At 37.1% G+C, this 13,166-nt stretch overlaps 1 protein-coding gene across 1 annotated transcript in view; it reads left to right on the forward strand.

Moving 5' to 3' along the window:
* Positions 1–13,166, forward strand: part of LOC121422647 (fibropellin-1-like) — a 61,711-nt gene that overhangs the window by 28,731 nt on the left and 19,814 nt on the right. The window contains exons 11-14 of the mRNA XM_041617807.1: positions 1,407–1,520; positions 5,127–5,240; positions 6,656–6,769; positions 12,184–12,300. Of these exons, the coding sequence (XP_041473741.1) occupies positions 1,407–1,520; positions 5,127–5,240; positions 6,656–6,769; positions 12,184–12,300 (459 nt within the window). The remainder of the gene's footprint in view (positions 1–1,406; positions 1,521–5,126; positions 5,241–6,655; positions 6,770–12,183; positions 12,301–13,166) is intronic.

The raw sequence follows: 13,166 nt of genomic DNA on the forward strand, positions 1-13,166 counted from the left end.
TATGTCACCCATTTTCTAGATACCAACCTACTTAGACTCACTTGCATGATGAGGGTGGCGGATTTTTACCACCTCAAAAGTAAAACGTCTTCTCAAAGAGACTTGTATAAATAATGGAAACTATGCATGGAGGATTTGGGTGCACTTAGCAATGTCCCATCTTGATCATACCCCGAGTCGGGGATGATATTTGGTATTGTATGGATCGACATCATGACTTTATTTTGTTCAGATAACTTTATCCTTTAAGGCCTGGTCAAACCGCCTGAGCATTGTTGGAGCGGTAGGGGAAAGAGGTTCGAATTTCGCTCTCAAAATTGGGGAAAATAATCGAAAACAACAATCGAAATCGAAAATGGTAAACGGTAGTGAGCGCTGATGATTTTTTTTCTCTCCGCTCCACGACCGCTCCACGACCACTCCAACAACGCTCTGGCGGTGTGACCATGCATTTAGTCAAGGAGAAAAACACCAACTGAGCAATCTTTATGATTCCTAACCCCCACCTCCCCCCCCCCCGAAAAAAATATGAGAGTTAAGAATTCAATTCCTCGCCATTAGTATTTTCATATTTATGGTGGGTGCATTTATATTCATCACCAGACAATGTCAATGAGTAGACATATATATATATTTATATATATATTTGGGGGCCCCTGTACCGGACTCAAGCCAACTCTTCCCCTACACTAGAGTCTGAAACGAGCATACTTAGATAAATCATTAATCATAGATTCAAAGATATATCGATGGATAGAGAGAGTGAGAGGTAGAATAGACCGATAGAGATGGGATCGTAGAAAGTTAGATGGATAAGGAGATATGTGAATATGAAGAGGAATACACAGGAGCGATACAAAGAACTAAGTAAATGATTCAATGATTAAATAAACGAATGAAGACTTTCATTAGATAAACGGAATTGAGGATTTACTTTATTAAAATATTTTTACACATTTCAGTCGAAATAAACGGAACTCTAGTAATAATGACAAAATTTCACCTCTACTTTTAGCGAATTGCTACAAAAATGTAATCACTTCCCCTGCCCATCCTGAAGGCTAGTCAAATATGTCATAATTGCTATAAATGTGTCACTTGTAACTAAGCACAAAGAACAGTTCTATCTATATACAAAATCGAAATAGTTGAACGTTTTAAAGCCTATGTTTAGGTTTGATAAATTTCCCAATTGCGCATTTATATTCATCACCACCAATATTTATGGTATACCCTAAAACAGTTATGCTGTGAGGAATATAAAATGAAGATTTCTTCTAATTGGATGAGGTTTCAACTTTACATAGAAGATTATTTCAATCTGGCACTAGAACAAAAATAGAAATATATTTGTATTTACTTCTACACCATTCCTATATATTCTTTTCACTGTTATTTCTATGCAGATATCGATGAATGCGCGCCGACGCCTTGTCTGAACGGAGGCACTTGTATGGATGGAATTAACATGTACACATGTACTTGTGCCGCTGGATTCACAGACCCAAACTGTTTCACAAGTAAGGAATTGATACAGCGAGTATTATTTGTCCCTCTTATGCGTATAAAAATTAGAAGAAAAAAAAACAGTCACGAACAATTTGATCTATTTGAAATGCAATGAACATAATAAGTTTTTTAAACGTTTAATTTTTTTTTTCATTTTTTTTTTTGGGGGGGGGGTCATTTGATAACCAACATAATCTCTTCAGAATTCACAATCTTGAGCTCAGCGAATCATTTCTCGCTTCCACCACATACTTTAGAACAGTGTTTGTTACATCGCAAACGCAGCCTGTTGCCTATGTACGCCGTGACCTAAGTCATGTTGGCCTAAGAAATTTAAAAGTGCTAGTGTAATGGTCATGCCGTTTTTTCAGCATGCGACGAAAAGGCAATACCAACGGGAGCAAATATGATTATGCAAGGCATCATGATCCATCTTACGATCATATATATGTCACCCATTTTCTAGATACCAACCTACTTAGACTCACTTGCATGATGAGTGGTGGCGGATTTTTACCCACCTCAAAAGTAAAACGTCTTCTCTAAGAGACTTGTATAAATAATGGAAACCTATGCATGGAGGATTTGGGTGCACTTAGCAATGTCCCATCTTGATCATACCCCGAGTCTCGGGATGATATTTGGTATTGTATGGATCGACATCATGACTTTATTTTGTTCAGATAACTTTATCCTTAAGGCCTGGTCACACTGCCTGAGAATTGTTGGAGCGGTAGGGAAAGAGGGTCGAATTTCGCTCTCAAAATTGGGGAAAATAATCGAAAACAACAATCGAAATCGAAAATGGTAAACGGTAGCGAGCGCTGATGATTTTTTTTCTCTCCGCTCCACGACCGCTCCACGACCACTCCAACAACGCTCTGGCGGTGTGACCATGCCTTTAGTCAAGGAGAAAACACCAACTGAGCAATTTGCAATCTTTATGATTCCTAACCCCCCCCCCCCCCGAAAAAAATATGAGAGTTAAGAATTCAATTCCTCGCCATTAGTATTTTCATATTTATGGTGGGTGCATTTATATTCATCACCAGACAATGTCAATGAGTAGACATATATATATATATATATATATATATATATATATATATATATATATATATATATATATATATATGTGTGTGTGTGTGTAAAGTTATACATGTACAACAGCTTTTGGCAACTCTTTTATTTAAATATTGTAAGAAATGGATGAAGAAAACAATGGTAGGCGTAGCTTAAATCAAGGTTCCCCAGAGCTATCTACCCTTTGGAAAAATTGGTGATGCCGAAAAAATGTCTCTGCCGGGAATCGAACCGGGCCCCAGCTTTGAACGCCGGTGCCTTAACCACTAGACCACAGAGACGGTTAGTAGCTAGGGCGAGCCCGATCCGATTGACCGTCAGATAGACAGATTTTCGACACTATACCAATTATATATTCCTTTGTCGGGTGAAGGTGAGTTTTGAACAATGACAAGCCGCCATGCCTCAGCTGGATCAAAGCTATTGCTTCGATACAGTACACATATGGGAGAAGAAATACAAATGTGTAAAGTTATACATGTACAACAGCTTTTGGCAACTCTTTTTATTTAAATATTGTAAGAAATGGATGAAGAGAACAATGGTCATGATGGTAGGCGTAGCTTAAATCAAGGTTCCCCAGAGCTATCTACCCTTTGGAAAAATTGGTGATGCCGAAAAAATGTCTCTGCCGGGAATCGAACCCGGGCCCCCAGCTTTGAACGCCGGTGCCTTATATATACATATATATATATATATATATATATATATTTGGGGGCGCCTGTGTCGGACTCAAGCCAACTCTTCCCCTACACTAAAGTCTGAAACGAGCATACTTAGATAAATCATTAATCATAGATTAAAAGATATATCGATGGATAGAGAGAGTGAGAGGTAGAATAGACCGATAGAGATGGGATCGTAGAAAGTTATATAGATAAGGAGATATGTGAATATGAAGAGGAATACACAGGAGCGATACAAAGAACTAAGTAAATGATTCAATGAAAATGGTAAACGGTAGCGAGCGGTGATGATTTTTTTCTCTCCGCTCCACGACCGCTCCAACAACGCTCTGGCGGTGTGACCATGCCTTTAGTCAAGGAGAAAACATCAACTGAGCAATCTTTATGATTCCTAACCCCCACCCCCCCCCCCGAAAAAAATATGAGAGTTAAGAATTCAATTCCTCGCCATTAGTATTTTCATATTTATGGTGGGTGCATTTATATTCATCACCAGACAATGTCAATGAGTAGACATATATATATATATATATATATAATATATATATATATTTGGGGGCGCCTGTACCGGACTCAAGCCAACTCTTCCCCTACACTAGAGTCTGAAACGAGCATACTTAGATAAATCATTAATCATAGATTCAAAGATATATCGATGGATAGAGAGAGTGAGAGGTAGAATAGACCGATAGAGATGGGATCGTAGAAAGTTAGATGGATAAGGAGATATGTGAATATGAAGAGGAATACACAGGAGCGATACAAAGAACTAAGTAAATGATTCAATGAAAATGGTAAACGGTAGCGAGCGGTGATGATTTTTTTCTCTCCGCTCCACGACCGCTCCAACAACGCTCTGGCGGTGTGACCATGCATTTAGTCAAGGAGAAAACATCAACTGAGCAATCTTTATGATTCCTAACCCCCACCCCCCCCCGAAAAAAATATGAGAGTTAAGAATTCAATTCCTCGCCATTAGTATTTTCATATTTATGGTGGGTGCATTTATATTCATCACCAGACAATGTCAATGAGTAGACATATATATATATATATATATATATATATATATATATATATAAATTTGGGGGCGCCTGTACCGGACTCAAGCCAACTCTTCCCCTACACTAGAGTCTGAAACGAGCATACTTAGATAAATCATTAATCATAGATTCAAAGATATATCGATGGATAGAGAGAGAGAGAGAGGTAGAATAGACCGATAGAGATGGGATCGTAGAAAGTTAGATGGATAAGGAGATATGTGAATATGAAGAGGAATACACAGGAGCGATACAAAGAACTAAGTAAATGATTCAGTGATTAAATAAACGAATGAAGACTTTCATTAGATAAACGGAATTCAGGATTTACTTTATTAAAATATTTTTACACATTTCAGTCGAAATAAACGGAACTCTAGTAATAATGACAGAATTTCCCCTCTACTTTTAACCAATTGCTACGAAAATGTAATCACTTTCCCCTGCCCATCCTGAAGGCTAGTCAAATATGTCATGATTGCTATTAATGTGTCACTTGTAACTAAGCACAAAGAACAGTTCTATCTATATATGAAATCGAAATAGTTGAACGTTTTAAAGCCTATGTTCAGGTTTGATAAATTGCCCAACTGCGTATTTATATTCATCACCACCCAATATTTATGGTATACCCTAAAACAGTTATGCTGTGAGGAATATAAAATGAAGATTTCTTCTAATTGGATGAGGCTTTCAACTTTACATAGAAGATTTTTTCAATCTGGCACTAGAACAAAATAGAAATATATTTGTATTTACTTCTACACCTTTCCTATATATTCTTTTCACTGTTATTTCTATGCAGATATCGATGAATGCGCGTCGACGCCTTGTCTGAACGGAGGCACTTGTATGGATGGAATTAACATGTACACATGTACTTGTGCCGCTGGATTCACAGACCCAAACTGTTTCACAAGTAAGGAATGGATACAGCGAGTATTATTTGTCCCCCTTATGCGTATAAAAATTAGAAGAAGAAAAACAGTCACGTACAATTTGATCTATTTGAAAAGCAATGAACATAATAAGTCTTTTAAACGTTTAAAGTTTAAAAAATGTAACAATTGGAACTTATTAGAAAATCATTAGACTCATTTGATTTCGTCTATGCTGCGGGCCTATATTCTCATTTGTCAGATGCCACTTGGCTCGCAGGCAATCGCACGACAGGATAGACTCAATGATTAACATGTAATACAAGATTTCTGGTTGGTCGCATGTTTAAGTTAAATCAGTCAAAGTGAATCCATGCCGTTCTTGGTGGATCTAGCACCTTACTCCATTTTCCCCATAGCTTCAGAGTAAGGTCACACCTAACTTCTTTTTGTAAACAGACATTTTTACACAGCAGATACATCGATTTCCTGGAGCCTCATCGCTTCAATGTAGCTTTGGTTGATGGTAGTTGATGTCGTCAAAACACAATTCGAATTGCTTGTATTCTATTCATGTCAGTCGACCCTTTCATGTTTTCCTTTTTTTCTTAACAGGTGATATAGCCTAGTACCCAGAGACAAAACAAACCCAGTCTTTGCAAGACAAATACTTTTTTTTTTCATCTGCGCTATTTCACACATAATTATGTTTAGAGAGTGGTTGGCAATTCCTTCAGATTCATTTGCTTCCTCTGCTCTCCTCTTTTCTGCAGTTTTACTTGTAAATACATCTGTATCTCAGTCGCTGTTAGTAGGGTTCACTTTTCGTGATGAACATGTCCTCAATGATATATGTCTTGGCTTAATCTATATCCTTGGTTAAATCTACCGGAAGACGGAAGACAATAGGGACAACCTGCTGAAAAGGAAGAAAAAATAGCCAGGAGAAATAGAAAAACCTACGCAACTGATTAAATAGTGGAATGACCGAATGACCATTCAGGGTTTATTTTATCAAACTATTTTTTACACATTTTAAGTGAAATGTTTGGGACTGTAGTAATAATGATAGAATTTTATCCAATTGCTACGAGAATGTAATTGCTTTCCCTCCCCATTCTGCAGCTTAGTCAAATTCGTCATGACTGCTATAAACAGATAAATGTGTCAGTTGTAACTAAGCGAAAACAAAAAGTTCTCTCTTTATATAAAATCGAAATATTTTAGCCTTTTAAAGCCTATGTTAAGGTTTTATTCATCACCAGACAATGTTTAATATATACCCTAAAAAACTTATGACATGAGGAATATGGACTGAAGATTTCTTCTAATGGATGCAGTTTCAAATTTACATAGAAGATTTTTTCAATCTGGCACTAGAACAAAATAGAAATATATTTGTATTTACTTCTACACCTTTCTTATATATTTTTTTTTCACTGTTATTTCTATGCAGATATCGATGAATGCGCGCCGACGCCATGTCAGAACGGAGGCATTTGTACGGATGGAATAAACATGTACACATGTACTTGTGCCAGTGGATTCACAGGCCCAAACTGTATGACAGGTAAGGAATGTATTATTTGTCCCCCTTATGCGTATAAAGATCGAAAAAATAATTCACATACAATTCGAACTATTTTAAATGCGATGAGCATAATAAGTCTTTTGAACATTTAAAGTTAAAAAGTGTAACAATTAGAACTCATTAAAATTACCCACCAGTACCTCCACTCATCCAGCTGCCACCCCCGTCACTGCAAAACCGGCATCGCTTACAGTCAAGCCCTCAGACTTCGCCGTATCTGCTCCGAGGACCCTGATTTTTCCTTCCATACCAGGAATTTGCAGAAACATCTCTGTGCCAGAGGCCACGGGGCCAGGACAGTCCAACTGACAATCAACAAAGTCCGTTCTCTCCCTAGATCTGAAGTTCTCAAACCTAAAAGTGACAAAAAGACTACCGACAGAATACCACTTGTGACCACCTTCCATCCCAATCTACCCCCTCTCCGCAAAATCCTGTTTGATAACCACCACATTTTACACACTTCTGATCGTCTCCAACAGGCCGTTCCCGATACTCCCATTCTAGCATACCGACGCCCACCGAATCTCAGGGAACTCATTGTTCGTGCTGAATTGCCCTCCCTCACTAACCATTCTTCTCCCATACAGCATGGCACCTTCAAATGCACCAGCAACAGGTGTATTATATGTGAAATACACATTCACGAAGGCGACACTCTCACCAGCAACTCTACCAGCCTTTCTCACCGAACCAAGGGCAACATCACTTGCACTACCACTAATGTTGTATATCTCATCACTTGCAGAGTTTGTAGGGTACAATACGGAAACCAAGACCACACTCAAGAAACGATTCTACGGGCACATATCCACCATCAACACAGCAAAGCTGGACACTCCAGTTGGCCGCCATTTTAACCTTCCCAACCACTCCATCACTGACATGATGCTACAGGGCATCGAATCTTTAGGTACCCGTCCTGACTCAGTCCGCACTAGCAGAGAGAAGTTCTGGATGAGACGACTTCGCACCATCCAACCTCATGACCTGAACACCCAAGAGGGGAACAACTGATTAATCTTTCTTACCCACTTTCCATTTGTATACACATATGCATCCCCCTCAGCTCTTTTAGATTAGCTACATTTAAGTTTCTACCTCTACTTTCCTCCCATAACTCATACAAGCTCAGCTCCTATTTTTCCTCCCTCATTCAGGCGATATAACATTCATTTTATATATATATATATATATATATATATATATATACACAACAAAAAAAGTAAGTCCCCCCTAAATCAAATTGCTGTAACTTTTGAACCGAATTATTTTGAGATATGATATTTCATGGGTGGATTTATACACTCATTAAGCAACTCCTGGAGAAAAATGAGATTGATCGGTTGAGTCGTGCATGAGTAATTAAAGATTGAATTAAAAATGACCATTTTTGAAAGTCACAAGAGTCGTTTTTCAGATTGTGCAAATACAAAGTTTGGCAAAAATTATTTTTTAGGTGAATTTTATGGTGTTATGCTGTTTTACTATCCACCATTTAACCATTTCAGACCAAATTTTGATATCGTATGTTCATGGTTGAGTGAGCGCGATGTATTGCAGGGGCCGCGGAAGCGGGGGAGGGGGGGGGCTGGGATGGGGGGCATCAGCCCCCACTTTTTTCCTTAAGCAAGTACAAAAATGTAATACGATTGTGATTTTTGGCATGGTCAGCCCCCCCCCCCCCCGCCCCCACTTTGAAAGCTGCTCTGCGGCCCCTGTATTGTGACGTGTCATAGGGTTTTTTGGGGTAGTATCTTCTACAACTTGTTAGATCATGTTAAAATTTGAAAATGTTGATGGCTCCCCGATTATAGGCCCCTCCCCCATTTAAAATTCTGGATCCACCACTGATCTGTCCATACATTCAACTGATCCTGAGAAATTGTTAGGAAAAGAATACATTTATGCAGTATAATGAGTATTCATTCCTAAATTTTCGAATGTGCTCGCTGAACCATGAAATGGCTAAAGTTCGGAAAGTGTTTGGTGATAGAAATGATGGATGATAAAAATAACAGCAATTAAAGACACATTTGAAACCAAATTTGCCCCCAATATTCACTTTATTACCCTTTAAAATGAATCTGTGACATTGAAAATATAAATTTTCCCACTTTGTTGCGTGCTCACTCATCCATAAATAAACAAATCGATTTCATTTTTGCACAGAATTCTGCCTATAGGTTGATGAACATTACTGCCAAATGACATTGCTAAAGACAGCCTTGAAAAAAAGTTCCACCATATTGAATAAGGGGTTACGTATGCTGAAACATATGCACCCATATTGTACACAAGTCTATGAGAGAGGAAGTCAAAATTTTAACAAATATGAAATGAGGGTTTGTTTCATGGACGTTTTTTTTTTACTTCTGCCAACAGTTATTTCATGAAACTTCGCACATGGCTTCAGAGTAACACTATCCAAAAGGTGCGCACACCAAAATAACCATTCGATACGGTACAGAGTGGGGCCAAGGCCTTGAAATTTCTTCTCATTTGCATAATTTTCCAATATTGTGTGCTCACTGATGCATTAAACATGGGGATTTTCATAAAAATCAAATCAAATGAACTGTGCGAGGAGTTGTTTGACAGATATCCAAAGTTACAAATTGCATTTTTTTCCAATAACGTAAAAAAGAGCTAATCACATTCCACATGTTCATTCAAGTGTAAATGTTTAATTTGACACCTTTGAATCATTGAAGCATGTTTATTGGTCATGAACATAACGAAAAAGTTGAGAAAAGATCATTTTCAGTGAGAAAAATGAAGCAATACTTGCCTACGATATTTGAAAATCGCATTTTTTGTTTCCAATAAATGTTCATTGAACCGTGAAACGGTGAATATTGTTGGAGATAGTCTTCCCCAAAATAACTGTCATCATATTCTAGCATTTTTTATTGAAAGAAATGTGTAAAAATCCAATTATAGGAAAATCGGACTAGAGTTTATTCAACCGTGAAATTTAGCTAAAAAAGTTATATCGTCTTATAGAAAGTACCTTTTACAAGCCTTCTGACTATTTTTCATGATGAGAATGTGTAATAAGTTCGAATAAAATGGAATCAAAGTCGTGATATGTTGCTTGTGACTTTTGAAAAGGGACATTTTTGCCTTCTGACTGTGCTCACTGAAGCATGACGTAAGATACGTCCACAACATTTACTCAGAGGGTAGCTTCTAAAATTACCTACACGCTCATGTAAAAATATATCAAAAACTCGCATTGGTTCGGAAATTACTGATGTTTGTTTAGGGGGGGACTTACTTTTTTTGTTGTGTATATATATATATTTTTTTTTCTCTCTCTCTCCCTTCACCTCTTAGATTTACCACTTATTTATTTTGCTTCTTTTCATGGTTACTATGTTTAGTTTTTTTTTTCTCAATACGCCCCCTCTCTCATACAGCATCAGTTTCTTTATTTGCTTTTACCCTTTTAGGCAATTTGCTTCCCTTCCATATATACAGGTTTTTTTTTCTACTATATAGTCTTCTGTTTTTTCCCCTCACACCCAGCGGACTACAATATCATTATATATATATTATTTTTTCATTTTTAATATATTTATATACTTTTATACTTACAGATTTATCTTATCTACTTTCTTCTCTTAGTTTAATGCTCTATCTTACATACTTGTGTCTTTTGCACATTATCAATTGTTCCCTTCTTTTTTTTCCTTTTTTCCCCACTCTTATGCACAAGCTTATTATGCCTTTCTTTGTTACCTGTTTGACCAACCTCTCACTAATTCTCTTGTTTTTCATATCTTCCTCATACCCTCTCACTGTTTTGTTCCAAATCCTGTTTGATGTTGCCTGCCTCATTATCGTAATCCCTCTTGGCTTGAGGTCTTTCTTTGGCCTTACTCCACCAACTTCCCTTTGTGTCTGCCTACCCCTTTTCTTTCACCTTCATTAACCTGATTGGTCATCTCTTCTTACTAATGCCCCTTTTGTCTCCTTGTTCCAGTGTTGCTGTTGTATGTCTGTGGTCTATATTATGGTTGTTCCACCTTATATGTTTGTCATTTTGCCTCCGAAGAAGATTCTGCTAGGATCGAAAGCTTAGGCCCCTTTTGACTCTCTCATTAAAAATCACAAGACTCATTTGATTTCGTTTATGGTGCTGGCCTATATTCTCTTTTGTCAATGTGACTTGGCTTGCAGGCAGTTGCGCGACAGGATTGACTGCGTCAATGATTATCATGTAATACAACATTTCTGATTGGTCGCATGTTGAAGTTAAATCAGTAACAGTGAATGTTCCTAGCAATGCCGTTCTTGGTGGATCTAGTATCTAATTCCTTTTCCCCCATAGCTTTAGAGTAAGGTCATATCTTTCTTCCTTTTGTCAGTATACTTTTCTTCACAACAGCATCCATCGAATTCCTGGAGTATCACTTCAATGTAGCCATGGTTGATAGTAGCTGATGTCGTCAAACACAATGGCCCGTATTCTGATAGCAGGTTTAACTTAAACTCAGATTTAAAGTTGTGGTTTAAGTATGGAAAGCCAAAAGTATCGAAATTGTATTCAGTTTTATGTTTCTTATGTTTACTGTGCTCTTTCCTGATTCATCGATGGTGAAGACAATCATCTATTTATACTTCCTAGGCAATTATGAATGATTTGAGAGCCAAATGAGCTGAAGTTGATATATCTACTTGATTTATGTAACAAGTGGCTATCCATACCTAAACCAGAACTTAAGTTAAACCTGCTAACAGAATACGGACCAATGCGATTTGCTTGTATTTCATTCATTTCAGCCGGCCCTTTTATGTCTTCCCTTTTTCTTTTCAGGTCACACAGCCTACAGTACCAAACAACAAAGCACCACAGTCTTTGCAAGAACAATATTAACAATTTGTATATGCACTATTTCACACATATGACCAAAGAGTGGTTGCCAATTCCTTCAGCATTCAGTTGCTTTCTGCAGTTTTACTTGTAAATACATCTGTATCTCAGTCGCTGTTAGTAGGGTTCACTTTTCGTGATTAACATGTCCTCAATGATATATGTCTTGGCTTCATCTGTTAAATCTACCGGAAGACGGAAGACGATAGGGACTACCTGCTCTTCTGTATATACTGATCAAGGTTGATCGGTTACTCTGCCGTTACTCTGTTCCCACTGCTGAAATAATCGATTCGATCGCGACGAAATTGTCGGGATACATCTACCTTCATTGATCTTATATGCTTTTAACCTGTTCAAAGTATACGTAGGCATAAAATTACATAAACAAAATCAAGGCTTGATCGGCAGAAAATGATATAATACGATTATATAATCATGCTGGCAGATTGGGACCGGGAACAAAGTGACCGCGAATCCGTTTCATTCCTTCTTTCTTTCTCTCTTTTTTCAGCATTGAACGAGTGTTCAAGTATGCCATGTCAAAATGGCGGTACTTGCGTGGATGGAGACAATGAATACGTCTGTACCTGTTCGGGGACAGGGTACACGGGAACGAACTGCGATATAAGTACGTAACAAATATCACTTTAATCAAAATTGAAGCGGGTCTCACATATAAGACCGAATGCGGGACTATCAACAAAACGCATTTTTTCATTAAATATAGGCTCGGAACTACACCCGATCACTCTTTTATAAATTTCATTTTAGAATACAAGTGAAACTACTTAGATTCTCAATTCCATGTTATCTATTATATTGAATATGTATTGTTACTTTGATCGTATTTTGAAAAAAAAATTGTTGAACGGAAATAAATAAATCTAAATCTAAGCAAAGTTATTTCCACCCTGAACTTGTGGATATACAACTGTTTCTCACCTAATTTGTGGTTCAATTACAATATTCCTTATTGCCAAATCTGTAAAATTAAGAATATTGTATAATTCATGTAAAAAAAGAAATGGTGAGTGATATTATCGACTGTCTCATTTGAATTTTACTGAGCTACACTGATATACACACATATATAACCGTTATGTGAAAAATAAGCGAAACTTTAAAATGTCTTAACTCTCTTATTTTACATCTGATTTGGATCAAATTTCCAACGTTAATGTTTGTTTGATCTTTCCCTAGCATGTCAATAGATTCACATCATTTTTGTTTTTTGTGTGAACTTGACTTCTGAATACTTACAAAGATTATCAAATATTTTCATTCCCATTAAGTAAGGTTGAAATCCAATCTTTGTAGATTAAATTGAAATCTGTATGGCAGTCTGGTTTTGTTAAACATGTTAAAAAAAGTATCGCTAGTCGCACGTAAAGAAATGTAGAGTTTACGAGCAGTTTCTAAAACTCTCATAAATTCGTTAAAATTAGATTAGTAATATAAAAGAGCGTTGATTAAGTTTAAATAAACGTTTTAAGC

The sequence above is a fragment of the Lytechinus variegatus genome, chromosome 10 (assembly GCF_018143015.1).
Source record: "Lytechinus variegatus isolate NC3 chromosome 10, Lvar_3.0, whole genome shotgun sequence".
Taxonomy (NCBI): Eukaryota; Metazoa; Echinodermata; class Echinoidea; order Temnopleuroida; family Toxopneustidae; genus Lytechinus; species Lytechinus variegatus.